Source organism: Medicago sativa, chromosome 8, assembly GCF_051527215.1.
Source record: "Medicago sativa cultivar Bolivia chromosome 8, Bolivia_mono, whole genome shotgun sequence".
Lineage (NCBI taxonomy): Eukaryota > Viridiplantae > Streptophyta > Magnoliopsida > Fabales > Fabaceae > Medicago > Medicago sativa.
Genome location: NC_140756.1, coordinates 78,000,911 through 78,026,158, shown reverse-complemented (window position 1 = coordinate 78,026,158; position 25,248 = coordinate 78,000,911). Strand labels below are relative to the sequence as shown.

At 34.1% G+C, this 25,248-nt stretch overlaps 2 protein-coding genes and 1 pseudogene across 4 annotated transcripts; 2 read left to right on the top strand and 1 right to left on the bottom strand.

Moving 5' to 3' along the window:
* Positions 1 to 689: 689 nt before the first annotated feature.
* Positions 690 to 10,465, top strand: LOC146901821 (uncharacterized). 2 transcript variants are annotated; one of them, XM_085735629.1, is made up of 15 exons: positions 690 to 3,591; positions 3,685 to 3,813; positions 3,893 to 4,081; positions 4,162 to 4,208; positions 4,303 to 4,615; positions 4,783 to 4,924; positions 5,007 to 5,171; positions 5,987 to 6,091; positions 7,690 to 7,886; positions 7,997 to 8,212; positions 8,292 to 8,567; positions 8,691 to 8,838; positions 8,922 to 9,055; positions 9,257 to 9,343; positions 9,421 to 10,465. In XM_085735629.1, the coding sequence occupies exons 1-15, from the start codon at positions 916 to 918 to the stop codon at positions 9,505 to 9,507; spliced, it is 4,911 nt and encodes a 1,636-aa protein (XP_085591755.1). In that variant the 5' UTR covers positions 690 to 915; the 3' UTR covers positions 9,508 to 10,465. The 2 variants fall into 2 exon arrangements, with proteins under 2 accessions (XP_085591755.1, XP_085591754.1); XM_085735628.1 differs by having other exon boundaries at positions 4,777 to 4,924.
* Positions 10,466 to 14,825: 4,360 nt separating this feature from the next.
* LOC146901820 (uncharacterized) lies at positions 14,826 to 16,595 on the bottom strand (annotated as a pseudogene). The gene is made up of 2 exons (XR_015022796.1): positions 15,376 to 16,595; positions 14,826 to 14,949 (listed from the first exon to the last, which is right to left on the bottom strand). The product of XR_015022796.1 is annotated as an uncharacterized LOC146901820 (transcript).
* Positions 16,596 to 22,534: 5,939 nt separating this feature from the next.
* Positions 22,535 to 24,098, top strand: LOC146901819 (LOB domain-containing protein 27-like). Its single transcript, XM_085735627.1, has 2 exons — positions 22,535 to 23,483; positions 23,770 to 24,098. Exons 1-2 carry the CDS (start codon positions 22,687 to 22,689, stop codon positions 23,870 to 23,872), a joined length of 900 nt encoding a protein of 299 aa, XP_085591753.1. The 5' UTR covers positions 22,535 to 22,686; the 3' UTR covers positions 23,873 to 24,098.
* The last annotated feature ends 1,150 nt before the right edge of the window (positions 24,099 to 25,248 follow it).

Genomic DNA, 25,248 nt, shown 5'->3' with positions numbered 1-25,248 from the left:
ACTTTTACACATAAACACACTTGCAATTGTATAGAATCGTACTTACGAGACTGCATTCTTTATTCTTATTGTACAATGACAACGACAAAAGATTCATATTGATTTTTTTTTCTTTAGCATTTAAATGCACACATTAAAAAAAAGAATCATCAGTTGGACAAACTAAATTTTTCAATTTTTTCATTAAAAAAAATCTCAATTTGTTTGCCACCACAGCCGAAAATAATAAACAATAAATAAATATAAACATGCGTTGTCAAGATATATACTGTTTGGGTTCACTTGTTTTTGAGCTTAAGAAGAATAGTTTATGTAAATAAATAAATTTTCATGTTAATTTGTAAGTTATCACAAACAAAAATTGTATCTTCATAAGTTGTTTTTTTTCAATAGCTACCTTAACAAATTTATAAATAATACATAAAACTTATTTATTTGCATAAACTATTTTACATAAACTTGAAAAATAAAGTGTTCTAAACGGGTCATAGACCGTACCAAAATTATTAGGCTGAAAATTTTCATTTATATCGAATTGAGAATTGTGATTGTCACTTTGTCTAATGAATAAAAAAAAAACATGTAGAAGAAAAGTTGCAAAATAATTGGGGTTAATAAATTTTTTTGATTTGATTAATTGATTCACTTAAATAATTAAATTTCATTCGATTGATCTCTCTTTCTCTTTCATATGAAACTGAAACCTCACCCATCTGCAGTGCCTGTGGGTAGGTGCTCCCTTCTTCACTCTCTCTCTTTCTCTCTCTAGGTTTCTCCTTTCTCTCTCCGATCCTTCACCGTAACCGTCTCCGGCAACAACCACTTTCTCTCTCTAGGTTAGTTTTCTTTCCCTCTCTCTCTAACCTTTTTCATTGATGCACGTGAATCGGATTTGCATGACCTCAATTCAATTTCATGGGACACAAAAAGCGAAACTCTGTTCCTCCTCGTTCCAAACTATCTCCGGCGGCTTCTCCGGTGAATCAATCTCCCATCGGCGGAGCCGCCACCGCCACCACCACCAACGGCTCTACTTCACCCGATGCCGATAATTCAATCATTCTATTCGATCCTAACCCTAACAAGATCGAATTCGCCAATAACGCTTCTCCTCAATCCGAGGCTTCTCATTTCTCTGCAATTAAGGTAGAATGTGAGCGTGCCTTAACCACGTTTCGTCGTGGGAATCATAATCGAGCAATGAAGCTCATGAAGGAGTTGTGTTTGAAAGAAGAAGGTTCGTTTTATTCGCCTTTCGTTCATCGAATTTACGGTTTTATTTGTTTTAAAGTTGCTTCTGTCATTACTGATTGTAACGCGAAGCAACGGCATTTGAAGCATGCTGTTGAATTGGCTAGAAGAGCTGTTGAGCTTTCGCCGAATTCGGTTGAGTATGCACATTTTCATGCTAGTGTGATGTTGGAAGCTGCTACTGAGGCCAAGGATTATGAGGATGTGGTGCATGAGTGTGAGAGAGGGCTTGCGATTGAATATCCGACTGATCCGGCTAAGGAGACGTTGCAGGATGAGAGTGAGCAGAAAGTGTCTAGTATGGAGGATAGGATATTACATGTGCAGGGTGAGTTGAGGCAGTTGATTCAGAAGTCGAATATAGCTTCGTTGTCGTCTTGGATGAAGAATTTGAGTAATGGGGAGGAGAGGTTTCGGTTGATACCGATTAGGAGGGCTACAGAGGATCCTATGGAGGTTAGGTTGGTTCAGACTAGAAGGCCGAATGAGATTAAGAAAGTTACTAAGACGCCCGAGGAAAGAAGAAAAGAGATTGAAGTTAGGGTAGCTGCTGCGAGGCTGTTGCAGCAGAAGTCGGAGTCTCCTCAGTCTCCGAATGAAGTAGATAGGGAAGACAGAGCATTGGATTTGAATTCAGGGTCTAGTCAGAGAACAGGCGAGAGGCGAAGACATTTGAGAAAGAATGGTTCTACAGCTGAGAGGAGAAAGTGGGTGTTAAGTTATTGGGATTCGGTGGGTATGGATGTGAAAAAGGACTTGCTTAAGATTAAAATAAGTGATATCGTGTCCCACTTCAACTCTACAAAGGATACTTTGCTAAAAGATGTTTTATCAGAAGCTTTGTCTTATGCTGAAGCCAATAAAACATGGAGATTTTGGAGTTGCTGCATTTGTTCTGAGAGATTTTCCAATCAGGAATTTCAGAGGCAGCATGTTATGCAGGTACACCTTCAGACTCTCCCGCCAAAAATGCAGAGAATTTTGCCTCAACATGTTGACAATGAATGGATTGAGATGATTCTTAATTGTTCCTGGAAGCCTTTGGATGTCTCAGCTGCAGTTAAAATGCTTGATCATAAAGCAAAATTCAGAGGTTCATCACGTCCGGAGGACTATCTTACTCAGGACTACAATGATTGTTTTAAAGATTCAAACAGTTCTTACCATGAACAGGAAAGTTTAGGGTACAGTGCTGTTAATTGTACGACCGAAAGCAGTAAGTGTTATAAAATTGATGAAAGTGATGTCAGAGAAGGCATTGAAGACCAACAATTTATGGCAAATCCTGTTTCTGATTGTTGGCCTGTATCTGATGACGAGGAGCGTGCACAACTTCTGGAGAAAATCCATGGGGCATTTGAGATACTTATTAGATACAAATGTCTTGCTGCTGGTCATCTTCACAAGGTCATACAATTTAGTATAAGCGAGATCCAGGGTCTTGCTGCTGGTTCTGAACTTCTAAAACATGATGTAGACCAAACGCCAATGTGTATATGCTTTCTGGGAGCTTCGCAGCTCAAGAAAATTCTTCAATTTCTGCAGGAATTGTCTCATGCTTGTGGGTTGGGTAGATATGCTGATAAAAGTAGTAGTCCCAAGAATGATTTGCATGATATCAGTCAAGGTGCTGAAGCCAAAGAAAAAATTGTTCTCAGTGGAGATGCATCATGCCTCCTCCTGGATGAGTGTCTACTGCGAACACAAGTCACTCCTGGTATAACACAGGAGGCTGTCTTCGAGGACATGGTCACTCCTAGTTCTCCTGATGGAATTTCAGACAGTAGTGGTGCTTTGCTGTCCTGGCTATATGCAAGTCGGCCTATTGGGGATCATTTTGCGTCATGGAGTCGGACCAAAGAAGATAAAATGTGTCAAGGACAAGAAATGGTCCGGGCACTTGACAAGGAGTTTTACCAATTACATAGCCTGTGTCAGAAAAAGTGTGAACGTTTGAGTATTGAGGAAGCACTACAGACAATAGAGGATCTTTGTCTTGAAGAAGGTAAGAAGAGGGAAAATGTGAGTGAATTTGTGCAGCGAAGCTATGAATCAGTCTTAAAAAGGCGGAGAGATGAGCTTGCAGAGAGGGAGAATGAAACGATGTATCCCGGCAATAGGGTTGAGTTTGATTGTATAACAAATGTTTTGCAAGAAGCAGAAACAACGAGTCTTAATAATCAATATTGCTACGATGAAGCTTATACTGGCATGGCTTCTCAGTTATGTGACTTGGAATCCGGTGAAGATGATGAATGGAGAATGAAGGACTGCTTGCATCAAATGGATGGCTGTATAGAAATTGCTATTCAGAAACTGAAAGAGCACTCATCTATAGAGGTCAGTCTGTTGGTTCTTGTCCTGTGTCTACTAAGTTAATTGCAAGGATGGACTTATGCCTTGATGTTCTAACCCAATGTGTTTACTTTGCAGATTAGCAAAGTTGACGCTGAAATAATTAAATGTGTTTCAGAGGTGCAGCTATTGGAACTCAAGCTTGGGCATGTTTCTACCTATGATTATCGAGCAATACTAGTGCCTCTGGTGAAGCTGTACCTAAAGGTTTGTACACAAACTGCCCAAACATGTACCATTATTTCTTCTTGCACTTACTATATGTTTGTTTGTTTTGATCTTTCAGACACTTTTGGAAGATTTGGCTGAGAAAGATGCAAGGGAGAAATCTGATGCTGCAGGTGAAGCATTTTTGGCTGAACTTGCTCTTGATTCCAAGAAGATTGGCAAAGGGGGAAATGAGAACACGAGACATGTGGAGAAGACAAAGGATAAGAAGAAAAATAAAGATCACAGAAAAACAAGAGATTTGAAGGTGTTCATCATGCATGTTGAATTTGTTCATATATTTGACCAATGTCTGTGATAACTGATTAAAATGTATCTCTCTTGCAGGCCACAAGTGGTTCTATGCACCCCTTGCTTCAGTCTACAACTCTTGAGTCAGTATATGTTCACTTTGTTTTTCTCGGTTTTCATGTTTTATGTAATCTTCTAGAAACGATGTAACTTTTCTTAAAATTGTTTTTACTGCAGTTCCGATCTAGTATCACCTGACAGTGAATTTCAAGATCATGAAGTCGTTTCTATGAATGATGATGATTTGGAACACCATGAAGAGGAATTTAGACGTAAAATTGAGCTTGAAGAGGAGGAAAAAAAGCTTGAAGAAACCTTGGAACTTCAACGAAGGATTGAAAATGAGGCCAAACAGAAGCACCTTGCTGAACAACAGAAGAAATTATCTGGTACATGTTTAGAGGAAATGACTGACAAACTTCAAGATTGTCGATTGAAGCCTGTTGCTGATGGCTTGGATGTGCAAGAACATATAAGACTACCTATGCAGGTATGAATACAGACATAATTTCTGGTTACTAATCTTCAAGTTACTATCGTACAGTTAATGGACGTATAGTCAAACATACAAATTATTAGAAAATACTTAAAGCCAAGAATCAGGTCTTGCTGGAAATACACCCGCTGAACTTGCACATGTTTTTTTTCCAGGAACAGTTGGCAAAGGAGAATGGGTGCCCAAGCAATCTGGAGGTTGTGCTTAATACCACAGTGAATGGTTCCATGATGCCAACTAAATCTTCAGCCGATTCCGCTTCCCAAAAAATTAATAATTTGCACCAGTCAAAAATTAAACAAGGTCGGTGGTGTCTCAAAATGCAGTTTTTAATTTTTAGCCTGCGGTTCCTCACTTTTTTTTTTTTAATAAACATTTCCCACAGACATGCCCAATGGAATCGTTCCAGAGAATGGTCTGCCTTTGCCTGATCGGCGTGCAGGAAAAAAACATAAACGGAATAAGAATTCGTCTAAAATGGTTGATGGAAAGTTGGAACACAATGAGAATATTGAGGACTCAAATACTGTCAATCAAGATGCCAAACATTGTAAGTTTTAATCTTGCTGAAAAATTATTTCCATGTAATGCTGGGACATATATTTATTCTCTACCAATTAGGTTTTTACCAGATGTATTTGATTAATATTTCATTACAAAGACAAAGATAATGTTTGACTCAATTGAATTTAATTGGTATGCACCATCAGATGTACATGTGTATGAATGTATATCTATAATTAATGTTGAACTAGGCTCTTCTATGCAATAGTTTCTTCCATTTATGCTCCATCTTTTTTGTCTTTTTTGGCATCTTGGCCATTTTGTACCCTAGTTATCTTCTCATGGGTTCACTTATACCTAGGTTTGGATTATGATTGTGTGATGTTTTGTATGGTAGATTAACCGATAAATGTTGTTACAAATTCCGATTTTTGATTGCCCTAGTATTCCATCTTTTTGGTTAAGTATTATGGGCTTGTTTGATATTATATATAATTATTATCTTGACTTTAGTTATACTTTCTCTGGCAACACTTGTTTAGATTGTGGTTTTTCTTCAGTGGGATCCTTCTCTTAATAAAGAAGTTTTTGATCAATCTCTACTTTTGTTCTGTTCAATTAGATTCAAAATCTGCTTTGCACTCTTTGAAGTTTCATTGCATCATTTTGTGCTTCTTTCCTGCAAGAATTATGTCAATATTTAAGTTTAAACTTGTTGATGCAGAAATCCTATTTCAGATTTTGAGCCTTGATGAAGTCATTGTAATATTTAACTTTAAAATACTATATACAAATGCCATTTTGTGAAGGTATTTTCCAAAATATGAAAGTTAATGCACTGTTGCTTTAATGTATCATCAGTGTTGGAAAACAATGGAACAAAGGTGATGAAAGAATTGCAAGTGGAAGATGAGGAGGAGGAAAGATTCCAAGCTGATCTTAAAATGGCTGTACGTCAAAGCCTAGGTATAAATCTTTCAGTACATACGTACATATGTAGATTAGTTGTTGTCATCTTATACTACTAAGATGTGTTTTTTTTATGCTTAATAACATATATCTTTTCCTTAAGACAAAATCCACCTACTGTAAATGACTCAAGAAAGGAAATGAAACCGTTTGAATGCCAATTTCTCTGAAAGTTTTCGTTTTTCCTTTATCATATTCTGTTCCCTTGGTCGGTTGCTTTCCTGGCTAAATTTAAAGCTATGAAATTAATGAACATCGTAGATTATATATCAGTAAATAATATAAATATCGGCCCTTGCTTAATGTAATAAGTATGACCCCTATTTTATAGGGAGGGCTTCGTTGACTGCAAAGTTTTTTTATTATTTGATGGATAGTTGGTAGAAGATTGAGATTATATTCGGACTGACGAGATCAAGCTCCATACAATTAGAGTTGGCCCTATGTTTAATCGAAAATGCAGAAAAAAGTATGAGCAGAATGTAACAATAAAGATTCTGCTGCGATTGAATGCTCTAACCCGCCCCTTCCTTTACTCTGTAGTGTTTTCCCCCCTTTCCTCTGCCTATTAGTCCTCTTCTATTAGCCTGTTTGTTTGAGATAGATAACAAATGGATTCAAATGCATTTTTTTCCTTCTCAAAACATCTCGTCCGAAGTTTCGATTAAACACCGGTGGTGGCCCGCCCTTCTCCACTTAACACATGACAACTGTCCATGATGGTACAGTTCCCTTCCTCTCTTGTCCCCGCTCCCCCAATGAACATTTCTTTTGGCACTTTTTGTGCAACCTGTGTAGATCTTGTCCTTTTTCTCCAATTATCTCATCTTTCCCTTCATTTACAATATGTGGCCCATCATGTTCAGTTAGCCCCCTCTTCACAGTCAATTTTTTTTATATCATACAGTGTCAATAAAATTTCAGCTTCTTTGTAGGAGATATTAGAGGCTGTAATATGTGATGCAGTAATCAGTAGTTCAATCCCTTGCTTCCCCCATCCCCCACTTTTCATTAATTAAATTTTAGCACAAGGCACTTATACTTAAAAGTTCAAAGGTTCTAGTGTGAGGTGTGTCATGACATATAAAATCATTCTTAAGCATCTACTTCTGAGTTTAAGCTGTCGGAGTAGTTGGTTCTTTTCAATGTCTGTGCCATGCAGTAAGCTTTCTTTGTATTTCAGATCAATACTTCAATATCATGGCCAAATTCCTTCTTGAATCTTGATTTGATAATTAGATTTTCAAATTATCTGCTTGTTGACAACATTTATGACTAGCTCTCTCATAGATGGTGGCTCATAGCCCATGTTTATTGTTGTACTTAACTTTGCAAGGGTGCATTTTCCATTATCTAGTGCAACAATTTACTATCCATTTGTAGCTACTAATAATCATTTTTTAATTTTTGTAGATACATCCATAGTTTCTACTTTCATTACAATTTACCAGTAAAACTTGACAAACTAAATCTTGATAGTCTCGTAAATATTTTCTGTTTCCGTTAAATTAGCTATAATAAATCATGAACCTTAAGAAAGGAGTTCTGGCTTCATCTTGTGACTGTCTAACCTTGTAACTGATTCTTCTTATCAGACACATATCAAGCACGTGGAAGTTTGCCTTTGGTTTCGAGTTTGAGAATGCCTCAAAGATCTTCCTCACAAGTAGACTGCTCAGGTCTTGCACCTGTGGAAGACTCAGCGCAGGATGTGAATGGAGCTAGTTTGCTTGGTACGGGACTGAGGAATGAAGTGGGTGAATATAATTGTTTTCTCAATGTTATTATTCAGGTAGGTATTTCAAAAGTCAATTTTCCAATATTTTATTATAATAATTGCAGTACTTATGTGTCACTGATGTATTATTCTAAAAATGATTTCATGTCTCTGTATGACCTCAGTCATTGTGGCATTTAAGACGCTTTCGGGTGGAATTTCTTGGCAGATCAAGATCAGAGCATGATCATGTGGGTAATCCCTGTGTTGTCTGTGCGTTGTATGACATATTTACTGCTCTAGACCTTGCTTCAAAGGATTCAAGGAGAGAAGCAGTTGCACCTACTTCCCTGCGGATAGCTCTAAGCAATCTATATCCACATAGTAACTTCTTCCAAGAGGTAACTTCATTGAAAGAAAATGAATACAAGGTAGTTCATCTGTTGGTAATGTGATTAATGTATTATTGGCATTTGGCAGGCTCAGATGAATGATGCTTCGGAGGTACTGGCTGTGATATTTGATTGCCTTCATAGATCATTTACTCGTGGTTCAAGTGTTTCTGATTCAGAATCAGTGGAAAGCAAATGCACGGGGTCTTGGGATTGTGCAGCTAGTAGTTGTATAGCACATTCACTTTTTGGAATGAACATTTTTGAACAAATGAACTGCTACCATTGTAATCTTGAGTCCAGACATTTGAAGTATACTTCCTTCTTTCAAAATATAAATGCCAATGCCCTCAGGACAATGAAGGTATCTTTAGGATTTTCTTAACATTTAATAATTTATAATGTTTCTGATTTTATGCTCAGAGGGGTATGAACAAACAATTATGCATGTTATGCACCTTAGCTAGATCCCTTCGTCACCTTTCAGGCTATGTTTCCCGAAAGCTCCCTTGACAAGCTTTTGAATCTTGTGGAGAGGAACCATCGGTTGACTTGTGATCAAGAAGTTGGCGGCTGTGGCAAGCTCAACCACATCCATCACTTCCTTTCAACTCCACCCCATGTTTTTATGACAGGTACCTCAGTTGTTGTGTGTGGATGTCAAATTTTTTTCAGTATGTTTTTTTTGCTCTTTATCTTACATGTTTGGTATTCACAGTTCTAGGTTGGCAAAATACATGCGAGAGTGCTAATGACATAACTGCAACTCTGGCAGCCCTGAGCACCAAGATAGATATCAGTGTCCTTTATCGTGGTTTAAATCCTAAAAGCACCCATAACTTGGTTTCAGTGGTATGTATTTGAATGATATGCTAGGAATTTTTCTATTTATTATTGATTGCTTTTTCTTCCTGCTGTTTGAGACGAATTTGATTTCATTACAGAAAAAGACTGCAATGTAAACATTTACTGTGGAATTTGCAGAGGTCCAATGGATTTTGGTAACATAGTAGTGGGCTAGTTTGTGCTAATTTGTGCCATTTAAACTTGCAGGTATGCTACTATGGCCAGCATTATCATTGCTTTGCTTATAGCCATGACCACGGCCAATGGATTATGTATGATGACAAGACTGTTAAGGTGAGTTAAATCTAATAAATAGATGAATATATGTTTTGTCATTCTTGCTGTGTTAATTTTACCCTTTAAATGACCAGATAATTGGTGGATGGGGCGATGTTCTTACTGTCTGCGAGAGAGGGCATCTACAACCTCAGGTGCTCTTCTTTGAAGCTGTAAACTAGATTTCGGGTGGAACTCACTTTGGCATCAAATTGGTTTCTGGTGTGGCCCTGTTTAGGCTGATGTGCTGCATTACACATGAGTGGTTTATATGCTGCAAGTTTCACTGGTGTCCAACAAGTTTTGGCGTACATACCTCAGGATATACAGTGTTATAAATTTTGTGATACAGTTCTTGATTTTAATAGGAACAGATTATCGGGGGGAAAATGATGACGAATACTTTTAGTGTAACTGGATTTGATTTGGAAGAAAGCAGAGAGTGTGTTTGGCACAGAGCATTGCCCAACTCAGTTGGTTCATTTTGAGAATATCAGATTCATTTATTGTATCCATCCAATAAGCAGGTTTTGGCATTGCTAGAAGAACCTCAAGTCGACCAGCAATCTGTAAGAAGATCTTAGCCTGTTTTAGATGAAAATAATTGCCCATTATTGTCGGGTAACATATAGCAATTTGTGCGAAGGGAATTCATTCTTCAGTTGTTGAGGAAATTTCCTTCCCACCCCTCCAACCCCCAAACAGAAAAAAGATGATCTGTATAGTTCTTACACAATTAGATTTGTCCCAGTGTCAGCTTGTTGCAACTATGGATGAAAAAGGAGTGTTGATTACTGATCTACTGGACAACTTTTCTACCACTCACGATACCTGTGATGAAATGTGCTGCATGTCTGGCTTTGTGCCTACTCAGTAAATTGAGGAGATTCCGTCCTTTGGCTTTGTACCTTATTTACTTTTTGTTGTAGGGTGGGGGAGAGAAGGTAGGATCTCTGTGGATTGAGTGTAAGTGAACTAATGATATCAAATTATAGTTGCAGGTAGTAACCGTAGCTCTGTGTGAGTGAAAAGCTGAAAGTTTTTGGCACAATTTTGTCCTACACCTTTTGGAAATAGCGTCAAGTGAGATGGATTATGTGATACTTAATTCTTCTATATATATTGATGCAAAATGTGTAACTCCTCTATGTTTTCCTTTTCCCCCCTATTCAGTTACAGTTATTTTTATATCATACTTAAACGTCATTGCCTCAAATGTTAAAAAATAAAATAATTTTAAAACTTTTAAACAATCGAAGACACCATTTTCTTTGGTTTTTTAACATGTACTTTTAGGGCATTTGCAAGCATTTTTCTTTTATATTTTACATTGAGGCAAATTTTTTTTTTTTTTTTTTTTTGCATGTTGTGTTTCTTTTGATTGTTATAGTTTTGTTTTTACCAATATTTTGTTTGGAGTTTAATAAGTTCGTCATACAGTCTATTGATTTTGCTGTTGTATAATACTGTTCACAAGAGGCTGAACTTTATCTTTCATATATCAAGTTGGTATCCTACTTGATTGTTTATCTATAAACGTTTCATGAAGTTAATGAGAAGGAGGTGGTTGAATGTTTTAGTGGAATGTGTAGAATAGAATCGAGTTGAGGTGTTAAACTAATGGTTGGATGTTTGTAGTGGAAATCTCATGAAAATAAGTTGAGAGTAGAAGGAAGTTAATGTAGAGAGGTTCTTAGGTAATTTATTGAAAACGTTGCAAACTATTTTCTTTTCTCCTTTGCTTTCCCCTTTCCCAGATTACCCCATAATTTCCCTTTAAACTCTCAAAGAAAGCTTAAGAGGAGAATATGTTTAAACAAAAATATAAGTATAGGATCGATCACTTACGTTATACTTTGGTGGTAATAGCCTCAAAAAAAAAAAAAAATTGACTTTGGTGGTAATAAAAATGCTGAGTCATGCTAATTAGTGTCTTTGTGTCACTGGATAAAGCAAAAAAAAAAAAAATTGTATTAAGAAGAGCATTATTTTTACACTTTTAAAAGTTTTACTACACAAGTTTCTAAATATTTGTACTATATTGACTAGCGTCATGACGGGCATTAACGTGTTCATTTTTCCGTTTTTATTGGCAATGAGCCATAAAATGGTACTCCGTCTCAGTATTATTGACGTTTTAGAAAATAAAAAAGGTAGCAAAATGTTAGTCGTTTTGTGTTTTTTATGCATAATTAAATCACTTTTTCCAACTTTGCCCTTCATGCCTTTTACTCCTCCTCTATTTGTACGTGCTTTCTTTTTTGAAAAAAGTAATCTTAAGCCATGTGTGAAGTAAGTACTCGGCTGCAATTATGTTAACAATGTTTATATCACCTTTTGTAATTAATGCCTTAATGTGACTTTTAATCTTTCCAATAATTTAACTTTAACTAAATGTGATTTTAAATAATAATAAAAATAAGTAGTGAGGTTAGTTTAGTAAAATTAGTATGTTTGTTGACTACTTTATTACATTTCTTAATTTGTGTGTAAAAACCTTAAACGACTATTATTTAGAGACGGAGGGAGTAAAAAGTAATCAAACGAAGAGTAATACTGATAGAAAATATAATATTTTTAGGGAAATGCAAAAGAGTGCCCTTAAGACATTTGTTAAGAGGACACTGATTAAAAATGGTGAAAAGTGATGCATTTGGCTTTTTAAAACTAAAAAAGCACTGGTTAGCATGACCCTATTTTTTTATAAGATAAATATATAGTTAGGGCAAATTGTACTTGACTTTATTATGTTTCCGAATTTTGGTCCGACTAAATTTCAGAGCTTAATCATCCCTAAATTTGAATAAATACAACACTTTCAGCTGCTCTATGTTTATGTTTAGTTGCTGACCAATTCATACGAATCTGTAATTTATCATTTTATGTTTATGTTTGGCTGTTCTAGCTGGAATTTCTCGGCTAGAAGTGTTTGCGATTTTCCGAGATGCTCGGCTGAAATCTAAAGAGTCAATTTAGTTTTTTTTTTTTTTTTTAAAGGAAAAGAGTCAGTTTAGTTGTTAGCAGTTTTTAATTTTTAAATTCCATCGGTAATTGTTGCTGCAACGTATATTTTTATATAAAGTGAATTGGCTGCTAGTGCTTGTGTGGCTTGCTAACCTCATCTCTCTGGAGGTTTTGAGCAATTGGTATTCACTAGGCGACTTCATGGTAGCATTAATTTGAGTTTTTCAAAGGCACCCAAGTGCTACCCGTGTTGGTATTAGGGAGCCAAATATTTTAGTTTTGTTGGGGAAATCATTTTGATTTGTTTGGTGTCTTTTTATTTCTTGGCTATGTGGAGTAATCCTTGTTGTAAGTATTATTACTTCAAAATTCTTTTTAGAATGAACGAACATAACAATTACTCCCTCCGTCCCATATTACTTGACACAGTTGACTCTAACACATATATCAATGCACATTTTTTATCTTAAATATTTTTAATTCTCTATTAGAAAAAAATTATGAAAATTTAATATTTTAAAAATACTCATCGAGACGAATCCAACGATATCTTACATGATAATGTTTATCTTTGTATATTAATAAAAAAAATACGGTCAAAGTATGTTAAGTCAATATTATATATATTGTCAACTAGGTCATCTATTGTGGGACGGAGGGAGTAGTAAATTAGAAAGAACTAGGTTTACTTTTCTAAAAATAAATACACTAGCCAAGTTCTGTATGTTCACATCCTCTAGATTTTATGGCTTTCATATTTGACTTTTATTTGGGACTTTGGAATGGTTAACTTCATGTTCAACTCATTGTTTAATTGACAACAATTAGGAGCAATTACATATTTTTTTTTTGATGTACTCCATCTTCAATTTAATACTCTATACTTCTCTTATTGATAGTGTCTATAGGAGAAAATGACATATGCATTGATGTTACATGTTACATGACCTCTATTTTGTTGCTCAAAAGAAATTCATGGATTCATTACTTCCACAAGTATGAACTTTATAATCTTAAATTCTCATTTCAACCCTAACTTCACCATTTATATTGTTGGGCACATAAATGAAAATCTTGTGCATCCTTCTCAAAATTACAATATCCTTTCATTATAGTAGTAGTTTGTTTCCTTCCCTCTTCTTCAATCCAAATAAAACATAGTAAGATCATTTTTGAAGAAAATAAGTATACCTTTTATTGGATTGAGGCTCACATATGTATTATTTTTATGTTTCCGTTATGCTGTTTTATAAAGGCTAACATTTTGATTATAAATCATATATATTTTTCAATGAAGATGAGAAAGGAACTTGAAAAGGCACAAGCTCTAGTAACAACATAACGTCGAAAAGTGCATAGAATGTATGTCACAAGCCAATTTCAAGAGGAGGATGAGGATGTTGATTTATGTGAAGCACTGTCTTCGAATACTATCTTGGCAAGAAAAGCAACCTACATTAATGATAAAATAATCAAACTATAAAATAATCAACATTTGTAAACTCTAGTTATTCTCCATTAATGTTATGTATGTATGGAAAAGTCTCTTTTCAATTATCGTATCAATATATCTTTCAACGAGTCTTTCCAATGTCAAGTTGCATGTGCTTATCTAAAATAAACGTCAGAACAGGAAAAACTCCCAAATAGAAAACCACTTATAAAAACAACATTAAGCAACAAATGCATCTTCTGTCATAAAAAACAACAATGAGCCTCTCTTTGTAATATTTTTTTTCAATCGTACTGTTTCCTTATTAATTTAAAAAATGCATTTTCTTTCTCATAACACATAGTAAATTTTGTATTTTCTTTTTATTTTACATTAAGCAGCAAATATTTAAAGATTTGAAGGCTGCTTTGGACTTGTGGCAAAAGTTTTATGAAGGGCGCGTCATTAAAGAAGAGGCGTCTGAAATCCAAAGCAATACGATGATACATATTTTTTTTTTAAGGGAAATGCTAACCAGTGTCCGGGGGCAGCACTGGTTAAGGAATCAAAGATAGTAATATTTGAATGAGTTCATATGTTTTATCCTCTCCAAAAAGAATTGTTGATGTTTTATAACATCGGTGTTCTCTTAAATGAGCCCGAATTCTCATTTTATGAAAGTGAGAATTCAGAAGAAAGTGAAACCAATCAGATTTCCACTTTTTAATTTAAATGTTGACAAAAATTGCTCATCAAGGTGTTCAATGATTTAACTATGTAATGCAACTACAAATTGCATCCTGCTCCCTAAGTTAACAAAACAAGGATCTCATGCACAAAAGAAAACTTGCAACAAGAATACCACTCAATGATGAATATGGCAGCAAAGCATTAAAAATCAACAATCATGCCAACCAATTAAACTACAAGGAATCTCAAGTTATCATGCTAGAAAAGGAATAGAGTTAAAAGACTTGTCCTAGTATAGGTAACAATGATGAATGATTTGAAGTTTCAACTAAACGAAAAATGTGAATAAGATGTTTGTCACCTCTAACACTCAACATGCTGAGATGTTTGTTGAGAACCAGTGTTAAGTATCATCTAATACGAAAAATACGAAAAATAGAGTTCAAATGTCAAAAGCTTCTATGCATCTTCATCTACTGTACCATCTGGTCCTCCCCTCGACTGTACCTTTTCTCGTTGTCCTGAATCCTCCTGATCTCTGCAAAGGAAAAATGAACATGAGATTAGATGTCATAAACACATAGTACATGTGATGCACAAATTCATAAAAAAAAGGTAATAACCCAATTTTTTTTCTTTCCAAACTCTATTTATCCCAGCCACAGGTCAAAATATAGATGTATAGATACATGTAAGAAAGTTTCCAAATTTTGAAGCTAGGAGTTTATAATATATACTCTCGAGTCCTTGTCACATTCTTTCTTCCTATTTAAATATTCATATTTATTTATGTTTTATCTATCTCTAATCATCCTGAATAAGTTGAAACTAATAAACATTTATTCATACTAATTTGATCTGGGAATCATGCAGATTAAGATTAAAGGTGATGATAATATAGTGGTAACCATGAATACTATATCAAATTTTCCATAATACTCTTTATAAAGATTAAATAATTTACCTGATGCCAAGTTGCAGATTAAGATTCAATAATAGCTTTGATGGTGTTCAAAAAAGCCCATACACACGATCTCTGCTTTACTTTCTTTGCAATATTGAATGCATCCTGTTTTTTGTTCTTCTTATTATGTGTTACTTTTGAATACTGTCGAATTTTCTCCACAATTAGAACTCCTTTCATATATTCCCTTTCGATGATCAAAGGTTTCACACCAGATGAACAATTAGCACATATACGACCTCCATCAGGATTTTGAAGGCTCCATATCATCAGTCCTTTCTGTATCACTTTTTCATTTGAGCATATGCAACCCTTGTACATTGTTCTATCTGAGCATGTGTATGTTCCGTTGTCATAAAGAAGTCTACTCTTGAAGTTACCAATGTCAACATCCCCATTTGCAAATCTAAAAACACCAGATTCATGTATAAGTCCATTTGACCAGCAACCATCAAAAACATCACCATTAGCCCAATTCATGCTCCCTCTTCCATCCATTTTGTCTTTTTTCCAATTTCCGCTATAGACATCCCCATTTACACATCTATAAACTCCAAATCCATGTCTAAGCCCATTTGACAGACAACCACTAAAATGATCACCATTAGCCCAATTCAAATTCCCTCTTCCATCCAATTTCCCTGTTTTCCAATTTCCACTGTAGACATCCCCATCTAGAGATGTAAAAACTCCAAATCCATGTAAGGCCAGTTGACCAAGAACCAATAAAAACATCGCCATTAGCCCAACTGAGAATCCCTCTTCCATCTGCTATATCTTTTTTCCAATTTCCAATGTAGATAGTTCCATCCTTCCAAGTTTGGGTGCCATTACCATGACGGGAATTCCCAGAGAAGTCGCCCTCATACTTTGCTCCTGATGGCTGTATCAACAGTCGTCCTTTCCCTGCCAGCTTTCCATCAACAAAATCACCCTCATATATTGATCCATCTGACCATGTGTACTTTCCGTTGCCATCAGGAAGTCCATCCTTGAAGGTACCAACGTAGACATCCCCACTTGAATAATTGAACGTCTCTTCAAACCTACAGTTTACAAGAAACAATGAAATTACAATCATAATACATGGATACTAAGAATCAATAAAACAGAACCATACATTCATGTTGTGGTTTTGAAATAAAAAACAAAATAATAATACTATGCTAGATAATGATTCTAAATTTTAACAAACAAATAAACCCATTGCATGATGCAAAGGTTGCTGCTTTCTACCAACACAACACAAAGAGCATAAAAATAAATATATATATATATATATATATAAAAAAACTATAGAGTAAAACAAATGGTTTGCCTTTACCCCATTGCTTAGGTGTTAGGTCGATCTCCTTTTCTAATCGCAGTGTAGTTTTTTTTTTTTTTAAGTAATCGCAGTGTAGTACTAGTTATTATACCTAATAAATGATAAACGCTCTATTTATATATTAACAGTAATTTAGGGTTAGTTTCCTTTTCTTTCCTTAAAACCCTGGTTATTATCTTTTGGGTTTGTAACTTGCAACAACCAACGTGTTATTCTTTTTAATTAATGTGCTTTATCTTTTTTTCACTACTCTCTCACATTTCATTTTACTTTTATCTTCACTATTTATATATTTTTCGTCTTTTCGCCCTTTTGATTACGCTAACGTTTAAAAATTATTAACGGTTTTTTTTATTTTATGAAATTTTGATTTAGATTAAAACTAAAAATATAAATATTTGTTGCTTTGAAGTTATAACAAACCAAACTAATCATGATTATTTAATATATGACACCAACAATATAACAAAAAAAAGTCTAAATTCTTTTTTTTAATGACAACAACAACGATCTTTATTATGGTGTCATTAAAAAAAAGAATTTAGATTATATTTTTTGTTATATTGTATTATTGTCGGTGTCGTTGGAATAGATAATCATGGTTAGTTTGATTTTTTATAACTTGAAAGCAACAAACATTTATATTTTTTTAGTTTTAATCAAAATCAAAATTTCATAAAAAAAACACCGTTCATAATTTTCAAACGTTAGCGCAATAAAAAGAGCGGAAAGACGGGCACGGGAATGCCCCGTCTTTTCGCTAGTAGATATAAAGAAAATAGTCTAATTTGGCTTTTTTTGACCGATTTTTTCTCCTTCTAAAATTACGCTCAACTTTCACATGTAACAAATAGATAAGAGTAAATTCAAATATTAAAACAAAATGTAACAAATTGTTTATTTTAATCTTTCAACCTTTCAATTTTCTTTCGACTAGATAATGGATGAGAGTAAATTCAAATATTAAAAAAAATGTAACGAACACAATATTTTTTTTGTTACCGCACAAAATATATTGGTTAACAAACATGATATGAGCATATGTTCAGTTGTTTTCCTTTATCCTTAAAAAAAAGTGTAACTAGATCAAGTATCTGTCATTGTAAATATAATCAATAAGATAATGATTGTTATTTTATTTTAATTTTATATACAGGCAAACCAAAATACGTCGAGTTGATAAATAATTTCATTATATGCTTTGACAATAATTTATAGATAAATCGATGAACAAATAATTTCCATTAATATTTAAAAATTTAAAAATTGTAATTAAAATTATACAAACATACATAATAAAATGTACACACGCGTTAGCGCGGAATAAAGAGCGGACAAATGGGCTTGTCCGCTAATAAATTATAAACAATATTTTATATGATAATATTAAGCCGATTATATTATTAAAAGATAATATTAGTATTTTTACTGGGTAATATTAGTATTATTGTTAATTATTTGTATTGATTGTTTGATATTATTAAATTAAATTGTCCGTGGGTATAGAAGTTACGAATAATGAGGAAGTAGGGGCATTAACCAGTCTAGCGGTATAGTTGCAGAAAGAATAAATAACCAAACTAGTGGTGCAGATAACAAATCTGTCTAAGATTATGTGACAAAGGCTAGGTCCTAGTAGTGACTATATAAAGATAAGAACGTGGAAGAATTAGGGTTACAAAAAACATTTGTTGACGTGAGAAACCAAAGAAAAGAAACAAGGGAAAAGAGGCAAACCTTAGCTAAGGAGAATTGAACCAAAATATCATTGAAAAATACAAAAAATTAACTTAAAAATAGGAACTAAAAGTAGTGATTGAAAATTTTATAGAGATTGAAAGGTGAAGGAAATTTCTAGAGGAACTAAAACGTAAAATTAATATATTTATAGAGAAAAAAACATTTTACCCAAAAAAATAAATACTTCACATCTTATCTTATACTAGTGCATAGTTTAATTTAATCAAACGACTCCAACATTTGCTTAACTGTCATATATATATATATTCGATTATTTTATCAATTGGCAAGTTTCCATTTTTCATTATCCTACTAAAATTTCATATTTCATTGGTTTTACCCTTTCATTCACCTTAATTGGACTAACCAAATAATATATTGCTACCATGATAAGTTGATAACCATTGCAACACAAAAAAAAATCTTACATTGGTGGACTAAGATATACAATCTCTAGATTTTTTTTTATCAAATGGAAATTTTCCATTTTTATTGCTAAATGGTGCGACACACCACATGCACGATGAGAGCACGAATTATTAAAACACGCTATGTATGAATTTTATTTAGCTTGTGTGAATTTTTTAAAATAAATAAATAAATAAAATTCAAAATATTTGACAAAAACACAATACATATCCCACTTCCCTGATCTTATCTTTTGTCACCACCACCTCACCGCTTCAGCAAGTGCTACCTATCACCCTAGTGATCTCAATTAATCAACTGCTTCTTTTCTTTCACTATTTAGTTGATTTGCAATCAGAATTAGTTGGATACTTCTATCTTTGCCAATGTATTGATTTTTTGTTTGTTTATGTTTTAATAATCATGTGTGAACAGGGTGTGGTGGTGTTGGTGATGATATTCTCTACCTCAACATGCCAAAACATCTTATGATAGGTCATATTATATGTTAAAGTACTGGATGCTATATCACTTGGATCAAAGGCAAGAAGAGAGTATGAAATATTGCATGTTTTTTGTGCCAAAGGCATTCGTGTGTTTTACGCGAATTTTTCTTTCGCACAACAAAGCATTTTCCTTAAAATTTCCTATCTGTCTGTAAGATCTAACACCAGTGGCAATGACAATATTGCTATACTAGATATCTTCATCCTATTTTCTACCCAAAACACCAGTGACAATGGAAATATTCCTTATTTGTCACTTTATCTATCGAAAAAAAATTATATTTAATTGTTTTCTCCCTTTCATTCATTCATTCATCTTTAATTAACTAATCAAATAATAGATTGCTACCACAAACAATAGTCATTGCAACAATTACAGAAACCTCTTGAGTTGAAGGACTAAGACATATACAATATCTTTAGATTTTTGTCTTTTGTTACCCTTAATATATAAACTTGCTTTCATATTGACCCTGAGTTGATCTTTATTTGGTGGCCTAATAGACGTTGAGTGGTTGAGGATGACGATCACTCCGCAAAAGATGATGGTATATTGCAAACAATCCAATGATCAAGTTAATGTTTAATTGTAAGTGTACTGTGGGTTTTAGAGTTTAGAGAATGTGTAACTAAATCCGAGTCGAGTCGGTGTTTGTAGAAGAAAAATTAGGGTTTTTGGAAGGAAACCCTTACTGGACAACCGACCTTGGTGACAGTTGTGGACATAACATGATGCAATCTTTATCAAACGGTCCGAATTACATATCCATACTTGCTTGGTGTGCCTCTTGGACATGACTATAACCTAGTCTGTAGTTGGTTATGGCCTTGGGTGGATACTCGAACTCTTGTTGTATTGAGCTTAACCCAATCTAAAACACATATGTATCTTTCTCTCTGTTTTTTTTTGTTGACAAAGTATCTTTCTCTTGTTATGTACAACATTTTCGATGAGAGAAATTATCCGAGTAGCATGTTGGATCTTGTGTTGGGGGTCTGCTGCAATAACTTGACCAAGAAGATGATGAAGATGAATACGATGAAGTGTGCACATAAATTCCAAAGATTGTTGTATATCTTGATTGTTGGGAAGAGCCTGCTGCACTTGAAACCTGAAAAGTTTAATAGTTATGCATGTAAACTCAAAGCGTATGGGGTTGCCATACTAACCTTTAGGTTCGATTCGCCCCCACCAATAACTGTATATTGGATGCAATAAGGAATGACCGGCGAATCCCCTTCATGATACTATGAGTTCTTTGACGTGTATTGCACAACCACACCAAGCGTATCTCTTAACAGTATTTTACAGATTTATGGTTCCAGCAATTCACTCATGCATTAGAGAATTGATAGATGATTTAGAGTAAGAGAATGATAGAGAATTATTTTGTTAATGCAACAAAATTCTAGTTTCTGTCCAAAATTGTGTGTTTTTGTTCTGTCAAACTAATGCCCAAATGTCAAGCATTTATAGTGCATTATATGACTCTTCATATGAGAGAAAACACCCCTTTGATTTGAAACAATGTTATGGTTCATTAAACATTCATTTGTCAAAGGTTATAATCATATACACTTGAATCAATGCAAAGGTTCATTAAGCACCCCTTTGCCAAAGGTTATAATCATATACATTTGAACCAATGCAAATGTTCATTAAGCCCCTCTTTGCGAAAAATTCCAATGTATATGAATGATTCCCATGAAGAGTTACAACTTTTGGTTCTAAAGTGATTCCATTATTTTGGAAATCACCAACATAGCACGCCTAAAAAAAGAATGCAATAATATAACATAATCATTTATGGGATTAACAGTATCTACCACCAAGTTTCCTTCAAAAAAAAAAGTATCTACCACCAAGTTGAAAATAAACAAGTAGACATCATCATTGTTAGCAAATTTACTCAAGGATTTTAATAACCATGAATTTTTTATAAAGAGTAAGAAATCATACTTGGATCCATCATGCATATATTTTTTTAGTGTTCTATTAATTTGCAGGATTTAAAAAGGTCATTTTGTACTCATATTCCCTTCACATGGTCCAGCTAGTGCCTTTGAAAAAACATCAATATCACCACTATGCTAATACGTTGGAGATTATCATAAACTATATGAGAAAGGATTGTAATTTAGTTTTGAAACATACTCTTCGTGAATGGAATGTTTGTATTGATATTCTTGCAAATATGGGAGCCAATTGGTCATACTCTTTGATTATGGTTAATGAGTCTATTCCTAGTTTGTCATTGACGCTTCTGGCGGGTGCTAGAGGAGTGTCCATTATGAGGACTTAGTTTTTTTTTTCTCCCTTTTTTCTCATGTAAAAAAAAAAAAAAACTCAAAATGATGTATTGCAACAGAAGCCATACCCACTGGGGTATGAATCCGCACTAACATTGAAGAAAAAAAAAATCCAAATTTATTGGGTTCGGGTTTTCTCCGGTTTCAAAAGACAAGAGCAGAATGAGTAATGATGACATTGATACCCATCCTGAACTTGTCTCACTTGTATCAAAATTATATCTTTACCTCGCTTAAATTCGAAAACCTTAAACAAACTCTTAAATTATATTCATATGTTTATTTTTAAGATGAGCCTTAAACAAGTTGTTTCCTCTAAAAATATTGGATTGTTGAAAAATCTTAGTTTTGGGTATTTAATTATTTTTTTTTAATTAAAAGGTATCAAAATATAGTCCAAGTTCATGCGGGGATGAGACGGGGTGGGAATACCCAGACCCATCGGGTACATGGTTGGGGCTCTATTTTTTCACATTGTCGGAATCCGAAACGGTTATGTGGATACCCGAGAAGCAAAAACCGTCCCCGCTCCATCCGTTGTCATGCCTACTCAAAATGTCTTGTTAGTTTTTTCCTTTGACTGAAAATGTCTAGTTAGTTATTATTTGAAACATTGTGGGTGCAACAATTTTTTCTTCTCAATAAATTGCAATTCTAGTTCTAGTATAAGAGTATTGTCAGGTTAGACTTAGAATAGATTGCTGTTAGTGAGGCATGACCGAAGCATATGGCAACCCCAAAACTTAGGAGTCTCTAACAGAATCACTTTTGAAAACAACCTCATCCCAACATTTGTCCTCTCTCCACTTTTACTCAGTCTTTCCATACCCTAACAACAGATCCACGCATTAATAGAGACACCTTGCAGTTCTCATTTTCATCAAAAATATGCATACACATCATCCCCCCTTCAAACCTTAACTTCATCATCCATTCATTCTGGATCATATTTAGTTAGTTTTTTCCAGCATCTTTCTCACTAGGTGGTGGAAAGGGAAAGAAATAATAATAATAATAATAATGACCCTTAAGGGTGGCACAACACAAGCCTGTGCAGCATGCAAATTCCAAAGAAGAAAGTGCACACCTGAGTGCCTTTTAGCTCCTTATTTCCCTGCAGATCAACCCAAAATTTTCCAAAATGTTCACAAATTATTTGGAGTTAGCAACATTGTCAAAATATTAAAGTACCTGGAACCTAGTCAGAAGAAAACAGCCATGGATTCTATTATCATTCAAGCTAATTATAGGGATAAGTATCCTGTGCATGGATGTTGTGAGGAAATTTGCAGGCTACAATATCAAATATGGATGATGGAAGAAGAACTTCATGCTGTTTATCAACAACTTGAAATTTGCAGGCAACAACAAAACCAACAACAGTTACCTCATGATGATGTGACTTCACAGTTAGAATTAGGAATGGCGACACGTTCCTTCAATGCGCTCGCACTCTTTAATCACTCTCCACAACCACAGACTTATAACAACAATAACACAGTTGCTGCACCTTTGTCTGTATCTCAGCAACATTCCTACTCCAACAGCAATAGTGTGGATTATAATAACTCCTCCCTCTACATGGATTCAAAGGATGATACTACAAATCCTAATTTGTGGCTTCAGTGCCCTTACACAAATAACAATAGCAGTTCAATAGCAATGCAACCTCATAAATTGGTTACCTCAGAGTCGCAGCCACTATCATCTGTCCAACAAGGAGTTGTTGAAGATAATTATGATGAGATGCATTCTTTTTTTGATACAGTTGATGATAGGCAATCATATATTTATTCTAAGGAGGCTTATGAATCGAGGTAAATTGGTCAATTACTCTGATATAATTATCAAGCACACCGTTAAAGTAGATCAAAAACACTTATTTTCTAGATGATCATTGATCCACAGGTTCCCTCGACCAGAGGTAATCTTGTCAGGGGTTTGTACCAATTCTAACCTCCTCGAGTGGTCGTACTAAATGAGATTGATGTTTCAATGTTGAAATTAGATATAGTGGGCAATTGATAATCATATCATATTATATATCAAAATCCTTTGTAGTGAAAATGCTGATATTTGATATTTGTACATTTCTGCCTGCAGTTCGGAAGAATCGCTGAAAGATACAAGAAAATGCACAGAGCATGTTTCTGAGAATGAACTGAAGAGTGCTGCTGCTTGTTTCAGCCTTACCAGTGTCAACTGATCAGTACTATGCTGCCCTCTTTCCCTCAACAAAAAGAAAAGATGAACTAGGTTTCATTTTTCCAGTCCTTTTTGGATTCTTTTATTTTAAAATTTTGGTAATATTGTCATTATTGAGTTTCCAATCCTTCACTTGTCGACATTTTAAATAGAAGCATGTTTCTTGTATACTGAATATTTGATTATGAGAAGGCGAAGAATAATATCCAGATGGGACACTTTTCATCGATTTATACTGAATATTTGATTGTTCTTATCTACTACCATAATATTAACTGCATAAATATTTTAGAGCAACTTTATATATTTGCTTATGTAAGTAGTCACTATTGCAAAGAATGTTAACAAAACCAAATTATGCTGTTGGGATTGGCTACTTATCAGAAGATGCCATGATTCCATATCATGTATTAAGATCACAGTTAATTTGTTTACCTCAAAATCTGGTCTGGTCTATAATATTTCTTTCTAATCTTTTTCTACCTCTAACTACTATAATTAGGACAAAACTTAGGTACTTTTTTTTAGGTGCTTTTTGTGTCGTTCTTCACATACAATACTTATAACTACCAATGAAATTACCCAACTTTTATTAAGGCACGTATACAACACTGGCATATGACAATGAAATTTGTATTCTCATTTCTTTTAAGTCACTTTCATCAGTTCATGTTCAACAAGAACACAACCCCTCCTTTAAGATTTTTGACTTAAGATATGAGGATACAAATTAACTTAAAAGAGTGGCTTTTCTATCTGAAAAACATGAAAGTCTTTGCTGGTTTCCAAATTAACAGACATAGCCCTCTTTTTTAACCTTTCATATCTTAACTCAAAGTTGAGTTAGTTTCCTTTCATAAGTGCTTGTTTCATTAATGCAGCTGCTATTTTCATTATTAAATAAAGGAGGATATATAATCAGCATAAATGAAAGCTTTTCTCATTAAGCCAGGTTGGCTACATGGATAAAAAATATATATCGTCGGAAAGGTCACTTGATCATATTCAAATATAGAAAATACTAAAAAATGCATTGCTATGTATTACTGTTTCTGGTGTCACTTTGTATATGACACTATTTCTATAAATCGTAATGCTTCTCAATTGAGACTAGACAAAAAGATATACTCGTAATGCTTCTCAATTGAGACTAGACAAAAAGATATACTTTTGATTTAAAAATGTTTTCTGTTATGGAAAATGTGACTTATTTTTTAAGTTAATTCTTATTAAAGTTTTATTCGTTTTTACCTCAACATTTAACAATAATGTGTTGAAGTATTTATCTGAGAAACATAAACTTTTTAAGGACTAAAACATATTTAATCCTATATTGTGTTACTTTGGTTATCAAATTCAAGCTTGATCAAATATGTC